The 24,992-nt window shown below is 39.6% G+C and overlaps 1 protein-coding gene across 1 annotated transcript; it reads left to right on the top strand.

Annotated features, from left to right (window-relative positions):
* Positions 1 to 1,660: 1,660 nt before the first annotated feature.
* Positions 1,661 to 16,268, top strand: LOC139741478 (dnaJ homolog subfamily B member 5-like). The gene is made up of 2 exons (XM_071652065.1): positions 1,661 to 2,896; positions 13,696 to 16,268. The coding sequence occupies exons 1-2, from the start codon at positions 2,096 to 2,098 to the stop codon at positions 13,927 to 13,929; spliced, it is 1,035 nt and encodes a 344-aa protein (XP_071508166.1). The 5' UTR covers positions 1,661 to 2,095; the 3' UTR covers positions 13,930 to 16,268.
* The last annotated feature ends 8,724 nt before the right edge of the window (positions 16,269 to 24,992 follow it).

The following is a 24,992-nucleotide window of genomic DNA, read 5'->3' as shown; positions in this document are numbered from 1 at the left end:
ATACATCAGACTCATCACCTGACACACTTTGTTTACACAGCTCTGACCTTAAGAGTTACTTGACCTACTTTGGCAATTAATATGTAGCCTTAGTACACACTCACACAGAGGTATAAGTATATACAAACAAAGGGTATATTTACTACACAAACAGTGCAAACAATAAGGGGTGTTCCCCTCTGTGAATAATCAAATGTTTGATGTTAAAGGGACTGTGCAGTACTGGTTGAGGCGGGGATTCATGTTTTGAGCATTCATAAGTGAGATGATGAGAAACCTCTTATGAAATATGAAAGAGCATGTAATTTTAAGAAGGATTCAACATTTGTTTGATGAATATTGGTTTTCAAAGGGCTGAGATATCCAAAAAAGTGATAATAATAAAAGGCGACAGGTCACGCCTTTTATTAGGATCTCTTTGTTTCACCTTGTTTTTGGATATCTCAGCCATTTCCAAACCGATTTTCATCACATAAACTTTTGATACCCCTTAGAATTGCATGTTCTCATAGAGTGGTTTCTGAATATCTAGCAAAACGTTAAAAGCTAAATCCTCACCTCAACCAGAACTGTACACACCCTTTAACAAACACTTTATTTTACCAGCCAAGCCAAATCTCAGATATTCTAAATCAGTGGTATCACATGTTAATTCAGTGATATGAATTCAAAACTTTGATACATAGGCCCTACTTCTAGAAAATATTTTGACAAAGAATGAAATAACATATCTCTAAACAAACACCTTGCAATACAAGTTTGTATAGTGCATATAAAAGTATCACATGCATGTTGAATGTAATCAAACCATCACGGGGAGGGGGGGGGGGGCACTTTTTTGCACCATACAAAGGATTACTTTGGGCCTCCCCTTTTTTATATACCCCGGAAGTGCGTAAGTGGCACTAGAAAAAAATAGATGGAAACCTTGAAGTGTGAGCGCGGTAAGACTTTTGTTTTGCACTGAAGACCATTTTCATTTTCTTTTTGCTTGTTAGCTCATGAAACCTGGAAGTGCCCCCCCCCCCCCACTTTTGAAAACGTAGCACCGGCGGTTTTATAGGCCTATATTATTTGAGATGAAATAATTCATGGATGCATTCTTACAGCACACAGTCAGCACATGCATAGTCTTGTAAGAAGTTGCTCTTTCTGCATGGGCCAAATATAAAACCTCCAAAAGACCCATTGTAAAGCAAGTTTCACCAAACACCAAGCAAAACAACTTTTATTCTTAGACTACAGACCTTGAGTTTTTCATACAAAAAAGAAATTGCTTGGAGGAACACAGTTGAAGAGGGAATAAGTGTAAAGCCTGGCCTTGACCCTGTCTGACAAGCATGCGACAAAATTTATAATGAGGAGGACTGAAATAAGTTTTGTCGTCGCAAAGTGAAAATTAATCTTAAAATAAATAGTCTTGTGATTTGTTTCTGTCGACTGTATAATGATATGCTTGAGAATGCGTGCGCGTGGGTATCGCAGAGATTACATAATACGGTTCTAAATTGTGTACGCGACCGCTGAGCACTGTGCAGCCTGGATTTGTTTGCCCTTCTCTGACGCACGTACATGTACTGTGTGTGTACTAGAATGTTCTCCAACTTCCGGGTAGTTGCGGGTATGAGTACGCGCGTGTATATTCTCGAAACGGCAGGAATCAACGAGGGAGGTTTCGTCGGCGATATAAACCGTGAGTGTGTGATGAAAAGAGTTATTTTAATCTTTGCTTTCTGGATATAAGCTGTCGGTCACAAGTCGCTAGTATCACATCACTTTACAGGATAGAGGAATCATAATGTCATTGGTACGTATTGTGGTGAACGTGAACGGTGATTGCTCGTGAAATTAAAGCGTAAAACTCTCTGCTGCTCTGCTGAGTATACTATTCTGCCTGCTGCTGCAACGCCGCAGGATTTGAACAGTTGCTTGTCGAATACTACGCGGGCGCTAAGGCGCGCCAAACAAGTGAAGGTTGGTGTTGGGACCGCGATACAGAAACCAGTCAGTCTGCTGCTCGCATTCTTGGGAACGTTTACTGTGCTCCATTTATTGGTATTCCATATGAACTTGTGAACCAGTGCAGTGAAACACAATGGGAAAAGACTACTACAAAGTGTTGGGCATCTCTAAAGATGCTGGGGATGATGAAATCAAGAAGGCCTACCGGAAGATGGCCCTGAAATACCATCCGGATAAAAACAAAAGTAAAGGAGCGGAAGAGAAGTTCAAGGAGATCGCTGAAGCATATGAAGTCTTGAGTGACAAGAAAAAACGTGACATCTACGACAAATATGGCGAGGAGGGCCTCAAAGGAGGTGACGGCATGCCGCAAGGAGAGCAAGGCGAGTCGTTCCACTGGACCTTCCACGGAGACCCTAATGCGACATTCACCAGCTTCTTCGGCGGGAACAACCCGTTTGACGTCTTTTTCAACATTGGCGGCACGGGAGGCACACAGAATACCCGTTTCTTTACCGGACAGCAGGAAGCCATGGACGTTGATGATGACTTTGGTTTTGGTGGCTTTGGGGGCCTGCAACCGGGCGTGGGCACACGAAGCGGGAGTCAGAGAAAGCGCCAGGACCCTCCCGTCCACCATGATCTTCGTGTGTCGCTAGAGGACATTTTCAGAGGTTGCACCAAGAAAATGAAGATATCGCGGCGAGTTCTGAATCCAGACGGCCGGACAACGAGAACTGAAGACAAAATTCTTGAAATCAATGTGAAACCTGGCTGGAAGGAGGGGACGAAGATCACGTTTCCAAAGGAAGGGGACCAGGGCCCAAAGAAAATCCCTGCAGACATTGTATTTACCCTAAAGGACGTACCTCATTCAGTATTTAACAGGGATGGATCCAATCTAATCTACAAGGCCAAAATCCCGCTCAGAGATGTAAGTATTCCCTCATTTTTGTCTTTCTTTAAAACTAAATCAGTTCGGGAAACCCACTCACAAGGGGGGCCCCTCCTTATAAGTAACCCGTCCCCCTTATAAGTAACCCCGTCCCCCTTATAAGTAACCCCCGGGGCACCCCTTATAAGGAGTCTCCACGCTTTTTTGCAATGCAACGCGAAAATGAAAGGACTGCGGCAATTTGCTTGATTATGTCCATAAAGCTTCACAAGTTTCCTAGTTACTCACGAAATTTGAGCAAAATCGGTTCAAGGCATCATATCTAAAATCATGGATTTAAATGCGATGTCAAACGACCCATGCGAATGCTGAAATGCGAGCGATTACTGGCATGAGTGTCGCCAGGCGCGGCGGCGCGGCAATGCTTGAGTGCAGACGTGGCGACTGAGTACATGTACATGTACATGTACTCAGTCGCCACGTCTGCACTCAAGCACTCAAGCACTCAAGCATTGCCGCGCCGCCGCGCCTGGCGACACTCATGCCAGTAATCGCTCGCATTTCAGCATTCGCATGGGTCGTTTGACATCGCATTTAAATCCATGATTTTAGATATGATGCCTCGAACCGATTTTGCTCAAATTTCGTGAGTAACTAGGAAACTTGTGAAGCTTTATGGACATAATCAAGCAAATTGCCGCAGTCCTTTCATTTTCGCGTTGCATTGCAAAAAAGCGTGGAGACTCCTTATAAGGGGTGCCCCGGGGGTACTTATAAGGGGGACGGGGTTACTTATAAGGGGGACGGGTTACTTATAAGGAGGGGCCCCCCTTGTGAGTGGGTTTCCCGAACTGAAATGCATTATCATGAATATTACCCCACTCAGTCTGTGTGTGCGCACTTGCATAATTTATACATGTCTCATTGAGTGGCACATGCAGACTACAGATACTGTGCAAAGTGAATGAGTGGGGTCATATTTTTATGATGAATATAAATTATGTTTATGACACATGTATGCAGTCGGTTGGCATTCCCTGGGATTGAGGCCTGTGCCTGCAGCACAGCCATGATGTCAAGCATGAAAAATGTGCTCAGGGGTCTACTGTATAATGTATTGCATAGATGATAGATACAGGAGCTGAGGCATAAATTTGCAGATGTGTCTAAAGTGCTTTCACTTCCTTAGCATGACCAAAGCACACTCATGCAGGTAGAATCTACTGCCATCTACTGGGGGGGGGGGGGGGGGGGGGGGGCATTTCATGAAGCATTTTCTTTTTTTCCAACAAATTTGCTCTCAGCCAATAAAGATGGAAGGATTTCAGTAGCTTATGACAGTTTGTCAGAAAAAAAACATATCAGACAAAGTGCTTCATGAAATGCCCTTCCTATGAAACCAGACTTGAACAGTTGTGATTCTTGCTCCGTGCTCCCCGTCCCAGAAAATATTTTGTGCAATTGCTCCCCCATGATTTTGCCAAACTTTTCTATATTACCCTAACCTTCTTGGTTTAAATACACAGATGTACGCACGTATGCACATTTGGCATGTGGTAGGGGCAGCGTGCATCCATGCGTAATTTGTAAGTTAACATGAGTAGGGTAGTGTAGAGTGGTATGGCAAAATGGGGGGGGGGGGGGGGTTATATGTACACATCATGTAAGGCAATCTTTTTGAAATTCCTCTTGACATCTCGAGATAGAAGCAGTAAACCTGTGATCTTACCATACATGTATTTGGGTGAATCGTTCAGCAGTTTGTCATCACCATTTACAACATGTAGCCCATAGCTGACAGTGAGAAAACAGTGGGTAGAACTACACCATTTGTAGGGTACTGACTTTATACCATTAACCTGCATCAATACAGTCTGACAAAGAATTTAAATCAGCTCATCATGTCATCATGGTTCATATCAGGCACCAGCTTGAATGCCAGTGACTAATTAATAATACCGCCCAGTTTTTGCTTGATTTGGGATACCAATAATATTTTGAAACCCATGCATTCATGAATACTTGTTGTTACATACTGTATTTGCCAGACACGGAAAAGATAAATTTGCTTTATAGTGCTGAAGAATAAGTCAAGACAAAGAAGAACTTAATGAGAGATTTTGTTTAGCAAACATGTCTTGCCATTATACGTTATACATGTAGGCTGAGTAAGACATGAACAAACCAGGTGCTCAGTGGTGCATGGTGTTCAAGGTCATGAATATATTCTCCTACAGAGCAGAAGGGTAGTCTTTGCATAAAACGTGTCAGTGTGAGCTTGGATCTATGGACTAAAAGGTTGCTTACTAAGTAGTGCACTTGGTAGATGCTCTGCCCACCACCCACAACCATGTAAAAGAATATTCCAAAGTTAGATGATAGTACCAGCAAATTCTTTGACAACCTACAGCCAATGGAAATTGGTCTGTAAGTTGTGCCACAATTATTACATGGGAAAGCTCCCTGTGTAGAAGCTTGCAAATTGTCAACACATGAGTGTACCGACTACATGTGTAAAAAAGCGAAAGAAAAAAGAGCTGTTTATTTGGGTATGTTGTGCAGAAGAGGGTCACAGGAGTTTGAGTGCATTTTAATGCATACCCATTGGATTAATCACTGTATTTAAATGCATGTTTATTTTGGACAATACCTCAATGGAAGAAAACCTCTCAGAATAGATGAAAATTCTTCGTCTGTTTGCTGTGAAAAACTCAACAAATGTACTTCAACTCAAACAATGTCCAGATAGTTCTAAGAGGACCCTCAAAGACAACAGAATAGATATGGGGAACATGTGAATCATATTGAACTTATGCCACCATAGCAGGATCATTCATGCACAGAATGGATGTATACCCTTGCCTGTCATACTTGCTCAAGTGGTTTTTGGGAAAGAGAAAACTTTCCAAAAATTCTGCTACCAACCAACTTGGAGTTTTTAGGAACAGACTTTCAATAGTTAAGCAGCTTTTTAGAGCAAGTAAATATCGTTACATTCTACCTCTGAAAGGGCAGCTAAATTGCATTTAAAAGTGGTCTAATTAGCATAAATACATAGACCAATATCACTGTTTTGTGAAAATGTGTGAAATACCCCCCAAATTTTCGATTTCATGTCTGAGTTTACAAATCTTCTATCATTCTATTTACACTGTATGAATCATAAGGCTCAGATCAGACATAAATTCACATTGCACTTTTAACCCTGTATTTTAAACATTTTACGAAATTTTTGTTTGTCTGTTTGTTTTCGTGGAAAATGAGACGAGATGAAGGTTATCCACCAAGCCAGGTCACAACGCAAACACAAATGCACAAATGAAGTGCAACAGATTGGAAAGAAATCATTCTTCCCAAGTGTAGGTTGGATGGGTCCTGTGCCCACTAGGATAGATGTACAGGTTTTGTACAAATGGTTCCAGTCGTAATAATGAAGTTGTTTGCCACGTTCTATTTGTGACATCCCAGACAGTGTAAAAACGGGAAGTCTGGAACAGCTCTTTGTTTGCTTAGTGGAGGCATCCATATCTCTCACCCCCTTTTCTATGGGTGAGGAAGTTTTCTCAGCAAGTGAGTCATGATGTGTTTTGCTGAGTACTCATGTCATTGTTTAGCAATCTTGTTTTCCCTTCTGGGCATACAACATAAGGAGAAGACGGTGATGTGGGTCTTTGTTATTTCAATGTAGGCCTATAATAACAATGATGATAATGGCTGTAATGAAAGGTAATAACCGTTAATCATAATTCTAACGATATTATAGTGATAGTAATAATGATAGTAGTAATAATGATAACTATCAGCAATGATCACTTGTATACTTAAATGATTTATCGTGATGATTAATGACTTTATTGCTATCCTTGTTATCAAAATTCAATATGTGACTGCTGCAAGTAGACAAGATCTTCTGTATCCTGTTCTTGTTGAAAACAGCAAAGAAGACGAAATTCACATATTATCACTATCATTCTAGAAATAGCTGGATTCAAGAGGGTGAATTGCTGTCCTGTAGTATTGAAGCTGACAGATTCCACTCAAACCTCAGGGTAGGAAGAAAATAGATAGCGGGAGAGAGATAGGTGGACAGGAAGAAAAATATGTAGATTATGTATTTCTGTTTACTAGCTTTTTGTCACATGCAGTCAGTTAGGAAAAGTGATTTGGAGGGGTGTGAGTTCCAGCTACTGGATAGGAATACTTGGATAGTTAGTCAAGTGTGCCCTAGACCTTCTCTCATTATGTGGTGTAGTCTGCACCCCATAGACCACTTCTTTGTTTTGCAAGCGCTCCACTTCTCTAGCGATATATGGATAGCTGCCATACCAAGCATTCTTTGCAATTGCATCTAGCCCTGCGAGAAGCCACATAGGTCGCTCACTGGATGTGTTATGGGATGAGTGATCGTCGGCTGCTGATGGATGGGACATCCTACCGTTTTATGGAGTAATTTAGAAACAGAAAGTATCCCATGGTAATCTTTAATGAGCAAGGCCAAGTGAACTGTTCTTGTGTGCAGATTTCCTCATCATGCAAGGGACTCTGAGACTTTGCCAATGAGTAATGACAACCCTGGTGATAATTGGCAGACTTCCTGATAATGCCAAGGCAAATGAAAGTTTTTATTTAGAAAACATTCAGATGAGATGGAATTTGAGCTGGCATGCAGCAATTTAATGGGATGATTTTAAACCAGAAATGCTTTAATAATATCCACATTAAATTTTTTGTGAAAGCAGTATAAATGCAAAACTGACAAGTGACTGAAAATTTTAGTGGAAAGATGCAGAATTTCAGAACTGTTGCAAATCACAAGATATTTGATGAGCTTCTCAAAATGACTGTCATATTTACCATCATTTCGCGAAGTGATTTTACCATGCCTGCTTTTGAAAAATACACTGATCTTACGTATCCTCATAGACCTTTGTCAATGCCTTTTAGACAAATTACATAGAGGTCCTTAAAAAAAAAACAAATAAAAACTGGTGCTACATGTACATGGATCGTGTAGTCATGTGACCAGTCTGCTTTTTGGAATGGCCCATGGCGTCGGGTTCAACGATGTAGACTTGCAGGCATTAAAGGGGTACTTTGTCTTATCATGCGCTTGGCCTTGGGTCTGATTTTCATTGATGCTCTGCATGATTTGAGCAAAAGATTGTCATGTGGAAAGTAGTCTCTTCATAGGAAAATATTCTGCTTTGATGGCATTACTGCATACTATTGTTCAATTATTATTAAGACACAAACAGATAGGGCCTACATGACCACAGAGCAAAGAGGTCCCAGTCAACAGACTAGGAGCTGGCTTGGTCTGGGGTGAAGCCCAAACGCCAGACATTCCTTCTGGCTCTGCCTCGGTACAGTCAGCAGCATTCCCCCAAACACTTGGCCTACTTTGGTATTTGCGTCATGAGGTCACGCCAGTATTTATAGGGCCCCTCCTGCCATGACCCTGAATTAATCCACCCCCAATCCACCCTAACAGGCAACATTTAATTGCAGCATCAAAACTGGACAGTAACCTGCCCACCCTGCTGTCTGGCAGTATCCTGTGATCATAGGGGAAAGGGGGGGGGGGGGGGGGTGGTAAAGAGAAGGGGGATGTGCAATGGGGAAATTATGGCTGACCATGGAATGGCCATGTGTCATGACTCACAAACATTCCCACTGTGACAGCTTTGAAAAAAAAAGGAACAAAACAAAAACAAAAACTTTCCCAGATATGATTACAACTTTAGCTGATATTTGCTCTGACCTTTCACTTTAGCGTGCAAAAATTGTTATTTTCTCTCCGTTAAAAAGGGAAATTCTTCTTTGAGTTTCTAATCACAAAATCCTCTGGATGAGAATACATTCCATAGAGCAACATTTAATCACAGCAAAGACAAACTAGAAATGCTATGTTTTGGCCACTTTCTGTCCGAAGGGAAAAAAGGAGGTGAGAGAAGATGGAGGGAGTGAGGGAGGGATATCAATGATGTACCGAACTTCTCCCCTCTTTTTACGTATCATGATTGTTGTAAATGATAGACTTTCTGGAGGTTGAATTGTGAACATTGGCTCAGTGGGGAGCACCAGGCAATAGCTTGTATTCTGGCGGAGCACGCTTTCATTAATGTGATACCCTTCATCAGGCCGGCAGGCTCTGCAGGGGGAAAATGTGGATTAGACTACTTGAGTACCTGAGGCGTGAGCTAGAGATCCACCTCCCTGCCTCCCTGCCTCACTCCCTCCCCCAGCAAGTATGAATGTAATCGAGTTAGACGAAGCGCTCATCATTACGTGCGGGAAGTGTAAAACATTATAGCCCCATGATGAGCTTCGTGCACCAGCCCAAGAATCGCATGCCTCCGTGTCTGGGCGTTAATGGCAAGGGGAAACAAACACGCCATGTACCTGTACGATGAATGCCCTTCATACACCTGTGTAGCAAACGTCTTCATGCTGTGTGACAGTGCAGCCATATAGTAAATATTTCCCATGTGAGAGCACTGGCCATGTTCATTAGCTCCTACCCACTATGAACATGGACTAGATTTAAATGATCTTAATCAAGGCAGGTTTATGAACGTGTGCTGCTGTCACTTCCTCCCATCCTAAACATAGAAGCGGAGCAGTATTTTTCTTTTTTTCCCAGGCCGTATTTTCTTTTGATGGCATTTACTATGTGAGGCAGACATCACATGACCTTATCCAGATGGAAAGTCTGGAGGGGAAATCAAAGATCCATTCGTCCGCAAAGATATTACATCTGAATGTCAGAGGCATGCCCCGCGTGCATACTTTATGCTGATTTGGGCAATAAACTCGGACCTGATGTTTTCATGCTTCCAAGCACTGCATTAACATCTCTCCTTGCCAGTGCTGTCTCAGCATAGGCCTGTGGGGATAGCACACCCCATGCTTTCAACTTTAAAGGGATCGTATAGATTTGGTTGAGACCTAACTTCAGATTTCTAGCGTTATTTGGTAAGATAACAAGAAACCTCTTATGAAATATGAAAGAGCAGGTAATTCTAAAAGGAATTCAACCTTTATTTGATGAAAATTGGTTTTGAAATGGCTGAGATATATCCAAAACAGAGCGATCCTAATAAAAGGTGGGACCCACCTTTTACTGTGATCGCTTTGTATTACTTTGTTTTTGGATATCTCAGCCATACCAAAACCAGTTTTCATAAAACAAATTTTGAATTCCTCTTAGAATGGTATGCTCTGTACTATTTCATACGTGGTTTCTTGGTACTTTGCCAAAAGTTTAAAGCCCAATCTTCATCTCCACCAATACTATACAATCCCTTTAAAGGACAAGTTCACCTTCACAGACATAATGGGTTGAGTAAACGCAGCAATATTAGTAGAACACATCAGTGAGAGTTTGAGGAAAATCAGACAATTCATTCAAAAGTAATGAATTTTCGAAGTTTCTGCTCATTCACGGCTAGATGAGAAGACTACTATAGCTTGTGATGTCACATGTGTACAACGATATAAAGAAAATATAAAGAAATTCAACATATTTTCACTTTTCTCGCAGAACAAAAGAACACTTGACTTCTCTCTTTCAGAAGGCAAGGGGATTGATATTACCCATAACATACATCAGTCAACAAGTCAAAGAAAGGTGCACTTTATTCAAAAAGAAAAGTTTTGTGGAATTCTCTTTTCATTTTTCTTATATCGTTCTACGCATGTGACATCATACACTGTAATAGTCTTCCCATCCAGCAGTGATTGCGTACATACTTTAAAAATTCATAACTTTAGAATGGATTGTCAGATTTTCCTCAAACTTTCACATATGTGTTCTCATAATATTGCTTCATTCACTCAATCCACATGTATATGAAGAAGGTGGACTTGTCCTTTAAAGGGATTGCACAGTTATGGTTGAGACCTAATTTCAGGTTTCTAACATTCTTTGGTGAGATAATGAGAAACCTCTTATAAAATGTGAAAGAGCATGTAATTCTATGAGGAATTCAACGTTTATTTGATGAAAATTGGTTTTGAATTGGCTGAGATATCAAAAAAGAGCGATTCTAATAAATGTGGGACCCACACTTTATTACGATCGCTTTGTTTTACTTTGTTTTGTTAATGTTTCAGTCATTCCAAACCCGATCTTCGTCAAATAAACTTTGAATTCCTCTTAAAACGGTATGTTCTGTACTATATCATAAGTGTTTTCTTGGTATCTCGCAAAAATTTAAAAACCCAATTCTCATCTCCACCAAAACTGTACTATCCCTTTAATACATTGTACATGGATGTTTCCAGCTTTCCATTGTGTCCTTGATGTCTGCAGATTCCCATTCTATAATAATGGCATTAATTACTGGCAACCATAATTTTTAGACTTTCCTCGTACAGTATCATGCCATGTACTCATGTAATGAGATTCTTAAGTGACATAAACATAGTTTAGCTTGCTCGATAGTGAGAGCTGAGATACAATTGTATAACCCAATCAAGTTTAAAGGTTCCTGTCACACAAGTGTAAATAGCCACTTAAAATTGTGTTATTGTTTAGACCTCCATAGATGCCTTTGAGAAATATAGTAAGGAGTTTAGATTTAAGTTTATTATGAAAAAAAATGATCATAGGGCTTGGTTGAATTTGTACAATGTAATTGCTATGACATCATTAGGGGTAAATTTGCTTGAGCTTATTGAGCTTTGCTATCCTCAGCAGTTAATGGTCTGAACAGCTGGCAGACATAGCATGCAGTGAGTTTCCCCAGATGATATGTCAGGGTGATTAAGGAAAGAGGTTCAAGTGTAAGTGAAATTCTTGTGAAAAGACTAGAATTGATTGTGAAATGAAGTAAACTTCCAGTGAAAGACAAAAAAAAAATGGAAAAAGTAGGAATTTTAACTTATAAAGATGAATATGTGTGATGCTTGCACAACAGAGCACCTAATTTGTTTTTTTTCTCTTCAAAATGTTTTTTTTTGATGACAAATGAATGTGAAAAACATTATCTTTGTGCAACAACTGAATAGATAATTGACCTAGATGTAATGAACACTTGAATACTGTAAAACGAGGAATTTTCGCGTGCATTTTAATTTCGCGAATTTCGCGAGCGCCAAAATTCGCGAAATTAAAATGCACGTGAAAGTTTTTGTCTACACTACATGCATTGAACGCCAGTGACAATTCGCGAAAATTTCATGCCACGAAAAAGGCTGTCGGCTCCAATTCGCGAAAATTTCATGCCGCGAATATATCATGTTTTACAGTAAATGAGATGAGAAAATAGGTATTTTGTGTGATCATGTACATAGATTGTATCAGACATCTTTGTCTGTAACAATCTAGTCTGTCTTCCTCTTTAAATTAGTGTTTTGTGTTTGTGCTTTTCTAGGAGGCATTTTGAGTGAGCAATTAAAACTTGTTGTTTCCGAGGTCTAGGCTTTTGTGTAAAAATCAAGCAAGAAATGAAGAGTAGTAGCAGCTGCTTTGACAGTGACATTAATGTGTGATGTGGTGTAGCAAAAACAATAGAAGTGGGCCTCGGTTGAGCAAGGATTGTGTCTGTTGGCAGTCTGCATCTCTGTGTAGAATCACCCTGTACACTCGTAAGAAGACAAGGTCTGCTTGAAATGCTTGCACTGCTGGCTTGGTGATACATTAGAGGTCTAACTTTAAAGGGTGTGTACAGTTCTGGTTGAGGTGAGGATTTAGCTTTTAACGCTTTGTGAGATACTCAGAAACCAACCTATGAGATGTGAAAGAGCGTGCAATTCTCAGGGGTATCAAAAGTTTATTTGATGAAAATCAGTTTTGAAATGGCTGAGATATCCAAAAACATGGTAAAACAAAGAGATCCTAATGAAAGGCGTGGCCTGTTGCCTTTTACTATTATCACTTTTTTTGGATATCTCAGCCATTTGAAAACAAATTTTCATCAAATAAACATTAAATCCTTCTTAAAATTACATGCTCTTTCATATTTCATAAGAGGTTTCTCATTATCTCACTTAGGAATATTCAAAGCATGAATCCCCACCTCAACCAGTACTGTACAGCCCCTTTAAAGACCCGGTAAAGCTTGGGGATTCATGGGTTGCCTGATTCATTTGCTGTCCAGCGGGGTACATTCGAAAAACCCTGAATACTGAATAGCGCTGGTCAGTGGATATGTGCATCGAAGCATATATGCTCATTGGTAGCGATTGACTCCAGTCAAGATATTTTTGGCTTGTGTGTACTCACATAGAGATCAGTGATAAAACTGTACACAATTCGTTAGAGTTATTCGTGAATTATATCCGAGCCAGGTCAGCCTACCTACTCCATAGCATACCCCTGTCAGTGCTACCGGGTCTTTAACACCAAATCAACGTTTTTCTCCCTTGATGAACTTCACAGCCCCTCATGACTTGTTAAACTTACTACATATGGAATTTAAAATGAATGCAATTATTTTATATATAAAAGCACTTTTCTTATATGATTGTCATGTTTGATTGTTTGACGGGGCATGTATTAACCTCTGATATGCATGGCTATGCTTGTAAAGATGACCACATGTAAGTCATAGTTTCCTCAATGTCAATTGCGAAAGAGATTGATGCTTGCAGTTCATCAGATAAAATTGAGGCATAGTATGTCTCCCAATGCGACAAGGTGCATGACATTTCATTGACACAGGATCCTCACGATGTCTTTCACAGTCTTCAGATGTTGAAAGCTGCTTTCACACAAACTTGTGGTTGCAACCATAATGGTATACCAAGAATGCTTTGTGTCTTCATTGAGAAACATACTTCATTCACTAAATCTTGTCTACCCCTTTCTCTCCCATCTCCCTTCATGATTTCAGGCCCTCGTGGGAACGAGTCTGAGGGTACCGACGATAGACGGCAGGACAATTACGGTCCCGTGTGTCGAGGTTGTGAAGCCGAACTCGCGAAAGAGGGTTACCGGTGAGGGCCTCCCATACCCAAAGCAGCCCAGTCGCCGCGGCGACCTCCTCATCACCTTCGATATCGTGTTCCCGGACCATCTGAGCAGCACCACGAAGGAAATTCTATCGGACTGTTTGCCAACCTCGTGAGGAGATGAAACGACGCGCGGAGCTGTTGGACTCTGAAGGTTGCCTCTTGTTGGCTCCCTCCTCCTCCTCATCTTCCCTAAACTTCCACTCCTCTTCGCCCCCTCCTCCCACCCCCAACCTCAACCCGACCCTTCTGTCGACAAGCATTGATGGTATCATGGCATTACTGGGATCACAGATCGGGATGAAATGAATGGAAAGATATGCGACTGGCCCCTCAGAGCAGGGTGTGGCAGATGAGATGCGGGATAAATGAGTGTTGGCAGTCCAAGGGTCCCCGACGAACCAAGCCTCACATGAGCTGCTGCATAAGACACATTCTTCTCTGTGATATATGTGGAGAGAGCTGGCATATTGGACGTATTATGTGCTTGTAAATTACATTGTATGGACACTGTGTTTGATACTGAAAAATAAATCGCTGTCCAATTACCCATATTTACCAAGAAATATGTTTGAAAACTTTATTTTGGAAAAAGTGGGAGCTGTATGCATTCTGTGTAAGCTTTATATTATTTGCTTTATAAGCACATTTTGAATGTAATGTGTACATTTTTTTCTTCAAATGTATCAAATGAGATACATTACCAGCTTTTGCATATATTCATATATACCTGTTGCAATTCAATGCACACTGCCTGCCATTATTTCTATGAGATTTTTAAACATGCCATTGCAGAAGTTGACTTGTCCGATTGAGAGAGTTCAGGGAGATGGAGAAATGTTATGGGTGTGGAAGTTGACAAAGCGTACGTTGTTTTTCTTTTGTTGAAGCAGATTTTCATGCCTGAAGATCTGAGAGTGTTCCGATATGAATTTTGCATGGGGAGGTGGAAGTGTACCTTCGGCAGATTACTTTATTTCACTGCTGTTAAAAGAGATGTACAGTACAATATTATTTAACTTCGACTCTTTCATAACGAGTTCAAAAGTCTTATGTGAAATGTAGTTTACATTTTTTACAGATAGTTCAAATATCATCATCCAGCATTATGGCATACACATCATTGTCAGGGGGAATTTATGAAATAAGGATATTGTATCTACATGCCTGTAACTACAACTGTAATATCAAGAGATAGTGTGTTTAATGCTGAATTACATTTTCCTCTTTGTTCTTCTTTTAGATGATTTTAATACATTTGTTATCACTTGCGTACATCAGAGATCTGATGCATCATTGTATTGACAGTTGTACAATAGACACAGTAGATGCAAGCTGTTTGTTTATCAAGGAGGGTTATCTTCTTTGAATATGATAGTGCTTCTTTCATCTGTCACAACTTTCACTCACTGAGTTGATACAGAGAGATGCAATTGTACAAAGGGGAAGATGTGAGCAAGGTGAGGACAAATTGTAACCATGGTAACCTGGAAGTTATGTAACTACCATGTCAAGCTGTATGAGAAGATGAGGGGATGGTGAGAAGTGATGAATATGTATGAGCAAGCTCAGAGAATTGAGCCCAGTTTCTTACGAGTGCTCAAAGCATGCAAGTTTCAAGGCAGTGTCGAGATGTATGAATTATGTTGATGTACAGCCCGTCAGTACGTATAGCTGTACAGTCTAGAAAATCTATTGATGCATGTAATGAAAGCGACAGGAGGGAAGGTCAAGAATGAGACGAGGAAGGATGATGTCGTTCTTGGTGATTTGCCTGTAAACCTGCGTGGCGGTGTACTGAAATAAAATGTTGAGTTAAATTACCAAAAAGAAAAAGAACAACCTGATGTGTATTATGCAAGTATGTACTGCCAGTGATCTGAGAGATACATGGATGTAGATAGATAGATATATAGAGAAGGAGAGAGGGGGAGAGAGTATAATCCACCAAGTGTTGGTCAGATAACATCATTAATAGAACAGAACTCCAGATAACATCATTAATAACATCATTAATAGAATAGAACAGCTTGATATGAATTAACCTGTCGATACGAACAGTTTATTCGAAGAACACACAACTTTTGGGGCTGTCCTTTGTCAAGCGATTACATAACTGCTAAGACAAAGGGCAGGGAGCCTAAAATCATGTTTGTTCCTCAAATAAACTTTTGGTGTGGACAGCCTGATTCATATTCATTTCTTGATTTCTGTTCTATATATATATATACACACACACACGCACATGTATTGAGAGAGAGAAGGCAAAAGATAAGATATGAATGAGGTCATAAATTATGCAATTACATCAAAAGATATGTTTTAAGCATTATGTTATTTGTGGAAAAATCACAGGGGTATTAACTTCGTCTTAGAGGCTGCATCAAGTAGCTTTGCTCCTATTTATACATGTTGTGATGCAAATGTGGATCAACTGTATGTATAAAAGATATGGTGAGATAAGTTTTTGAAATGAAATAAGAGGAGAGGTATTTCGTAGCAGATCATTTAAAAGTGAATTGTCTATAGATGCTAATAAAGAGGAGAGGTGTAAATTGAACTTGTGAAATCCTACTACGATTTAAATGGAATATTGTTAGATTGAATAACTAACAGTGTTTTTTTTTTTCCCACGACCTCTTTCACAATTTTGTGTGTGACATTTTTACAGTGATTTCTAATGAGTTTTCAGATTTGCAAACAAGTTTTTACAAAGAATAATTATGTGCTAATGGCTTAACGGGGAAAGGTTGTGAATGAATCACGGATTAAGGAGCAGTACGACGTCAGAAATCTTAATCTGCATGTGATTGAATGGTTTTATTTGTGTATTTTGGAGAGGCAAATTTAATTGCGTGTGTTTTTTTTTCCTTTCACAACTGAAGTAAGATATGAGTGGATGAGTGGGAGATGTGGGTATTGCTGTTTTACAAGTCTAACATAATCATACTTCTCTACCAATTACTTTGTGTGCAGATACCGCAACAAAACGCACTCATTCACATTTGTGCCACACTCTGTGTGTATGTGTGTGCGTATTTTAGTATGTTTGTATGTAGTTGGTGGAAAGTAGCAAAGATGAATGCAGAACAGCTAACATTAAGTGCATGGGTGTTGATTGGTGTGCATGAAGATTGTTCCAGCAAACCAAAGAAAACAGATGTTGCATGCAGCAAACCCAGAGAAGGGAAAAAAAGAAAAATGATGTGAGTTTCAGTGACAAAGAAACCATGACGTGCAGTGTAGGTCCAGACCAGCAAAGCTTCAGTTAGATGTGTAAATGTACTTCAGAGACGTGAAACCTAATTCTGTTCTTCTTAGGTACTCTGGATCACCAATAAGTATTTATGACAATAACAATGAAAGGATATAGAATTTATTAGTGTATTGAAGTAGCAAATCCTATAGTGGGCAAGGTTACCATGCATATATTCCTGCCCATATGCAGTTGCCATAACAAACAACCAATATTTATGATAGTCTGAAGGCCTGGATATAAAGGATATAAATATCTGCCCTGAGAACAATGTTATTCCTTGGATGTCTTTCTGATTTCTTTTCTGTGTGTGGTGGAGAAGTAACAAGAAGATAAGCCTGTTCATTTGTTGCTGTATACTTTAATAGCTAAACCTACATGCGACCCTTGGTATATTGATGCACTATTCGGCATCACTTAACCTGAAATATTGCAAGAGTCTTGTCAGTCTTCCAAACAGAGGGAGAGTCACAATGCAAGGAAAAATGTGCATTCTTTCCATGTGCTTGTGTCTGAATTTATTGAAGTATGTGTTGTCCTTGTGGACCAAGGGGAATATGTAATAGGTATAGCCTGAGTTTTGGCTAACTATCCAAACGTCCAATGTGGTTACAGCTTGCAAAGAAGCAGTTGTGTGGGAAAGGAGTCCTACGACTGCATGCGGCTGTGAAATGACAACACGCAGTTGTGAAAATGAATGGGAAGGGGGAAAAGAGTGAAAAAAAAAGTTACCTTTCCTTTGTTTGAGGGGGGCAAAGAGTGCACCCTTCTGAATACTTTTCTCAAGGGTTCAGATGCACAAACATTCATCATTCTGGGTCTGTATGTCAGAAGGCCCTTATGTCTGTGCGTGCATGCGTGCCAGCGTCTGCGTAGGAGGGGAGGGTCTAACTAAACGAGGATAATGATTATGGAGGATTTTGCCAAGCCTTTGTGATCTTGTCTTTATTGCATCAATATCTGGTAAAAGGGGCCCCTCTTCTCCCACCAATGCATGGCAGACCTTTTGACAGACGCAGTTTGCTTTTCGTGGCAAAGTAATGGAATATACCCACAGGCATTTTGATGACAGGAAGAGACACAGGCAAATATCTCTTTCATGTATGATTCCCTACGAATTATGTTAACAAAACTGGAAGGAGCAGATTATGCAGAAATGCTCCACTATTGTAGAAACCCTTTATATGCGACAAGTTTTACATTCTGCATTCAAAATGATCAATTGGTAGTTTGCTGATTTTCTTCAAAAAGGTAAATGGAGGATTTTGAGAAACTGAAATAGATGGAAGCAAAAAACAAATAGCAGGGCAGTAATGCATACATTTGAATAATGTCTAACATTGCAGATAGTATGGTCTTATTAGTGAAACTAAATTTCTGTCCATTTCTCTTGAAATGTTAGTGACAAGCAAGTATAGTATATGAACATTTTCCAGCTTACCTTTTTAAAATGAATGACAAGAAATGATACTAAATTCAGTGAGTTCTTGATGACTTGCAGAAACATAATTGACATTGTACAAAGGTCAGGATATAAATTACAACAAAGTTGTGAGTTAAATTGTTGAAATCAATTAAAGTGAAGCTGCAAAAATATGAACATGAATAGCCTGTTGTCTGATGCATCACATTGAAATCTTGGCTTACTGTAGCTTTTAGCTGTCGAGTGACCGTGATGACGTTCATACAGAAATTTTCTCTGTTTTAACACATTCGGTGAGACCAAAATCAACAATTTTAATTAAGTTGAGCCAGGTGATTTTAATTCTGCTATGTTCCATGCCATACGATATTTTTTATTTGTCTAGTGTGGAATCTTGCAGATGGAAAATTTCAGATAAAAGGCAGATAGATTAATAAATATGGTATTAAGTCCACGAGGACACACTCATTTAAGCATGCAGACCATTTCAGTGTGAGAGTGAGACCCTCTGGTAGTTGTCTCACCCTTATTTGTTTGTTTGTTTGTTTGTTTGTTACTGTTCCTACAGGCTGAAATTCTATTTGCTTCATTTCAGAGCATCAAGTATTTCTGTTAAGTTGTCGCTGTGTTCTAGCAAGAGTAATATCCTGTTTAGCGTTGCTTTCCTATTCTTGTGCCCCTGGTGTCAATGTTCAGCTAGGCTAATTTTGTTTTCCAGTGAGATTTTCTGTTTTTACCTGATTGCACACACAGCTGTGCCTGCTTTTGTTTGTATGACGCCAAGGGCAGGTTTGCTTCATTAAACTTGATCCATTGTTTCTTGTTGAGAGCTGCTTTTGCGTGAGGTTCCACTAGACCTTAGAGCCAGGTTTTTTGTTGTTGTGTATACTGAATAAACAAGTCTTCCCACTGTTAGGCAAATACAAATGAAATTGAAGCAGCAGGTTATGTGATGTCACCTGATGGTCAGAATTCATTAACCTTCATGCGTTCTGCTCAGGAATGCATGATTGCCTCGTAAGAGAAACAATTTGTAAACAGTGAGAACGTCTTTGTGTGACATGTTCAATGTATCAATGAGTATGTGATACAGTGGCTGTCGGTCCTCTTCCATCATATATCCACACAATGTAGGGAAGCAGCATAATCGTTGGTTGAGATTAATAAGGGCGTTAAGTTGCCGCTAAAGCCATAGTGTTTGAGGCACCCTAACATCCATATCATTCTCACCTGACGACTATTAGCGTGTTTATTCAAAAGGAAAATGGTTACCTCAGAGGTTATATAGGCAGAGAACAGTGTAAAAAAAAAAGAAAAAGAGTAAAATACCTATTAACTGAGAGTCTGTGCAGAAACGGTCAATACAAACCATCATCCTGTAAAGACCTGTCTCTGAGCATATCCAGTCACTATCCCCCCATTTATGTATCAGGGACCTGCTTCTGAAAGATGTTTGCAGATGATTCTAAGATTCAATCAATCATGTATGCCACAGCATTAACTTAAACACAACTGATTGGTTGTTTTATGGCTGCTGCCATGGTAATGACAATTATTGAAGCTGACACTGATAGCAGAGATCACTATATGCAGTGATCTCCTGGAATGCTGGAATTTATACCAATTGCAACTGTAACAATCTGAGAAGTACCATAGCAACTAGCTGTATGCTCACAACTGTTTGATCACTGCATAAGTAGATATTTAGCTCTCAAAATTACACCAGTAATGCCATTGATTAATTGAAGAATTAAAACACAGTGAGGAAAATATGGGAATATATACACGTATACATATATATATATTTTTTTTGGTGTAATTCCAAAGCCTGAAAACTCCTGTGCTCGCAGTAGGAGGGAGCCATTGCTAAAGTAGTTTGTGAAAGGGGCATAACTGGTGTAAGAAAATAATGAGTGGGACTGAGGGGATGAAAGAAGTTTGAAGGAAAGTTTATTGTAACAATTCTACCATATCCTGCTTCAGGCAGTGAGGTGTATGTGTGCAAGGTGATGTAGAAATTGATGTGAAAGCAACAAAAATGTAGTGGATGTGCTGCATGCATGACTGAGTTTTAACGAGTGTTATCTCGCCTGTGATGTGTTTCTTGGGCGATTTTTGTGAGAGCTGTATTCAGAGAGAGAAAACAAAGCAAACCAGCTATTAAATAGAGAAGAACTGGCCATTATTTTCCTGTATATAATTGGGTCTATTTATTGTGGATTTCAAAGGATATGGCGAAGTGTTGCATGTATATTGATATAAATATTGCACAGTGAATATAGTGTACAGAAATTATAGCTTACTGTGTGTAGTTTGATTTGCTTCTCAAATGTTTACAATGCTAGCTACTTTGCAGGTATCAATGCATTGCAAGCTCCTGTACATTGTTTTTGTTGACGGTATTCACAATAAACACTGTGAAATGGCTTTATTCACAAAACAAGAAATTAATCTCCATATTGTATCATTAAACTTTTTGTGCTGTGATGTGGCTGTTCAGTGTCCAGTATGATTTTGACCTCTACCAGGGGAGGAGGGGCGGCGTTGGTTTGTTTGCTTTGTTTGTTTGTTTGTTTGTTTGTCCGTGTGCAAAATAACTAAAAAAGTTGTGAACGGATTTGGATGAAACTTACAGGAAAGGTTGAGAATGACACAAGGAAGACATGAATAAATTTTGGTAGTGATCCGGAAATTTTTATGGATTTTATGAAGAATATTCGATATTTTGGCAGGTTGGGTCAATGAACTTCGGAGTTCAAAGCTGCGCATATAGAGGTTTACATACACACACTAAAGTGCGAGCTCTAGTTTCTGATAGGCGAGGCGCACCGCGTAGCTGGAACTTGATGATGTAAAAAAAGGCTTCTATAAAAGTGTATTAGGAAATTGGGCGATTTTCAGCATGCATACATATAGATGGAAATCACTGATCTTCATGGAAGAACAAGATCATTGGTGGAAATGAGCTGCTTGATGGAGGTCTGTGCTCTCAGAGTGCTTCTCTAGTTTTTTTTTTTTTTTTTTTTTTTTGAATTGTGAAGAATTAGAAAGCGTGGACTGTTTTGAGAAAAAGACAGTTTGTGTGTGTGTGTGTGTGTTCATCCTTTCATAACTCCAGAAGTACAGCACTGTTCATGAAGACCCTTTTTACCATAGCACTAAGTTGCATAACTGATGTAGTCAATGTAGGCAAATGAAAAACAAGTTTGAAATGTGGTGATATTGTCATAGCAGGCAAAATAAGTGAAAATTGTGATGTTTTGTGTATGTGTGCATGTGTATGTGTGTGTGTGTGTGTGAGCATATTGCAGGCATTTTGGGAGAATATATGTGTGTTAAAAAAATACGGATTGCGTTTTTCTTGGTAATAAAAAAATGAATCATAATGTAAGATTGACATTATTTTGTACTATGTTTGTGTATAATGCATTTTGTCTTTGTATAATGTTTTTTTTTTTGTGAATGTGAATGTGAATTTTGTGGTATTGAACAAAATTTGAATAAAGAACATCAAAAATAGTGCAGAATTTGATTAAAGGAACACACAAAGCATAAGAAGCAACCTGAAACTTTGAAGTCTCATGGTATGGACAAACAATATCAATTTATTATTTACAACCAACTGAATCTTTTACATAAATATTACACAAGTACAAGAAGTTTTCATTATTGGACACCAGTAATTGAACTGAGTTATGCTCTTATGTGAATTATAAACACACATACAGTATTATACACACTCTTCCACTCACTCCACAGTGTACAAACTTCCTCTTATTCAAGATATAATTATGTAATACATACTTTAGGTGAAGTGCAATATTTTCTCTTTTTTTCTACAGTATTTTTGCTTTTCTTTCAAATTGGCATGTTAAGACTGCATGTAAAGTTTACAAATTTTCCTAAAATGTGGAGAACTTCACAATGAATATTTGGTAAATGTTGGTCCACTGCTTTTACGTATGAATAAAACTTTCAATTGCCAATCAATGCAAAAATCAAATTTCTTGTTTCCTAGAAATTCAAAACAAAATTGATAGCAACAAATATTTGTGTACATGTATTTACAAGCAATGTAGCAAGTGGCATTTCCTCAACCTTGACTCAATCAAGTTTAATGTTACATTAACGAGAGGATCTCTGCATAAAGTCGGGAAACATACAAGCTCTAAAAAAGTTTAGACTCATTTCAAGAACACCTTCCCCATCTGTGCAAACAGAGGATGTAAAATGCAAAAGCCTTTTGTTGATGCCTCGGTCATTTTGTGCTACCGATCTGTCGGTATATCTCACGCATTGTTTGCAAATATGTAACCACACAGTGATGACCTAACTTTAAATCTTGCCGGTCATGTTCTAGCGTGGTGCATGACTCCATGGTGTTACAATCCCACCACGCTACACCAATTAGACCTCACAGGAAGGTGAGTCAGGGAAGATATTTGTCGCTGAGAGAAAAGAAGAGCGGGCGAGGGGGGAGTTAAAGCCCCCTTTCACCAGAACACATTCACCCTTCCCCTCCCCCTTCCCTCCCTCTCTCCCGCTCTTCCTTGTTCCCACCATGTACTTCCGAATCTCTACTCCTCATGCTGGGTTCGGGATTTGTCGGGATCACGAGTCTGCGGCGGGGGACAACCCCTGCACGGCAGTCTGCTGCTGACTCTGCAGCTAGGCCACAACACCACCAAGACGACGGTGATTCACCCACAACCAGGATCAGACGGCCGCATGAAGACATCAAGTCTTGCATGGGTGATTCAGTGAGGCGTTCTGCATGTGTAACTAAACCCCCTTACATGGGGGCAGATGTTCCCACAGCGGATACTCTGGTATTAGTGCAACAGATTGAAAAGTGATGTACAAACCACTACCACCTTCATACTTTGAATACATACAATCATATTTTTCCTTATTCTCTGGAATGCACTTTCAAAAAGTTGTGTGCATGTATGTGTGTGCGGTCATTTGTTTATGAAGGTTGGAGGTGCGATGGCATGAGAAATTGAAAAATCTGACAAGATGCTTTCCATAATTGTAGCCTGAAGTGACACACCCAATACCTGACAAGAACTACCAGTATATGATTCGACTTTCTTGGGTTGCTGACGCATATCCTAAGAGAGTGTGCCGAGGTACTTGAAACAGGCAATAGCTTATTTGACCTTTGACCCTCAAACTGCTTGTTACAAATAGGAAGACTGCTTCGGATTCTTTCTGATCCTGCTCCTCATGGAAGGCGAGCAATGCACTCTTCACTGTTAAGCTAAAAGCACACACCTTTTGATAATAACCTGTACTCGCCAACGCTAGGACTTAAAGCAAGGAGGCCAGTCCGGTCTACAACATCAATGATATGATAACAAAAATAGTTGTTTGTACCATGTTCTTTTTACACATTGAATCGTACATACAATGGACGGTATGGTATACAGAACATCTACTCGCTCGGCAGTATACTGCTTCCTGCCTTCATATGAATCAAATAAGCATATTAATGATCACACACACTTCATCTTTTCTTATAATATTTGAATGGCCTTTTTAATTTGAAGTGAGTAATCAAAATGGAAAAAAAGAAGGAACCTTGGCATCCGTTGAAAAACATGCAGACATGGCAATCATAATTCTAACAAGCCAGCAATGCTAACAATAGCTCACATACCTTAGCTTGATGCCTTAATTTATACATTAATCATATTAATCCTGACCAGCAACTTAACACCCCCCCTTCACTTTTAATGAGTCCATGTCTGAAAAAAGAAAGAATGAAACCAAGCCAGCACAACCTCTGCCTCTTCAGCATTTATTTTATTACCTGTGGGAGGGCATGTCGTTAAGAAGGGGAGGTGTCAAATGAACAACTTCCTACAACATGCCTGAAGTGATTAACACCCCTTAATTAAATCACATTTCTATCTTTGTCTCGTTATCGGCCACAACCGGACTGGAACAAAGGCAGGAGGGCAGACATGTGATGATTTCTCAATGCAAATGTTTGAACCGTTCACACAATTGCAAGAAGACAGCTTGTGATCATGCGTACTAAATATGTTTGTCATAACCATGCTTTATGAGAAAGAGCCTGCTCACACATATACAAAAACTGAGTTACAGTTGTGATGATACCTTTACATCTCACACAGAAATGGCCTCAATTTTATGCACTTAAGTTCAAATGTCACAGATTGTTTTCCCAAAGGCACAGACCACGAATATATTCATCCTGACACATTTTCGTTGTTGCTTACACAAGTTAAGAAGCAGGTGTTTGAACCTATGCTGAAGAGGGTTAGAAGGTGTCAAAAGCTGAGAACAGGCGAACAATTATTTCACTGTACAGAGCCACGGTATGTGTGAACCACCTTCAGCTTATTGCTATCGCACTCCTGTGCTGTTTATGTAGCTGTCTCTGGTGCGTAAGGTTTTGTCGTACAGTTTGTTTCTACGCAGTGTTGATGGAGGCAGAGCGTGCTTTGATCAAAGGTGGCATTGAGGTGCTA

This window comes from Diadema antillarum, unplaced genomic scaffold (genome assembly GCF_040938485.1).
Source record: "Diadema antillarum isolate AM-2024a unplaced genomic scaffold, OU_Dant_1.0 scf00000031, whole genome shotgun sequence".
In the NCBI taxonomy this organism is placed as follows: Eukaryota; Metazoa; Echinodermata; class Echinoidea; order Diadematoida; family Diadematidae; genus Diadema; species Diadema antillarum.
This window is presented reverse-complemented; position numbering and strand designations above follow the sequence as displayed.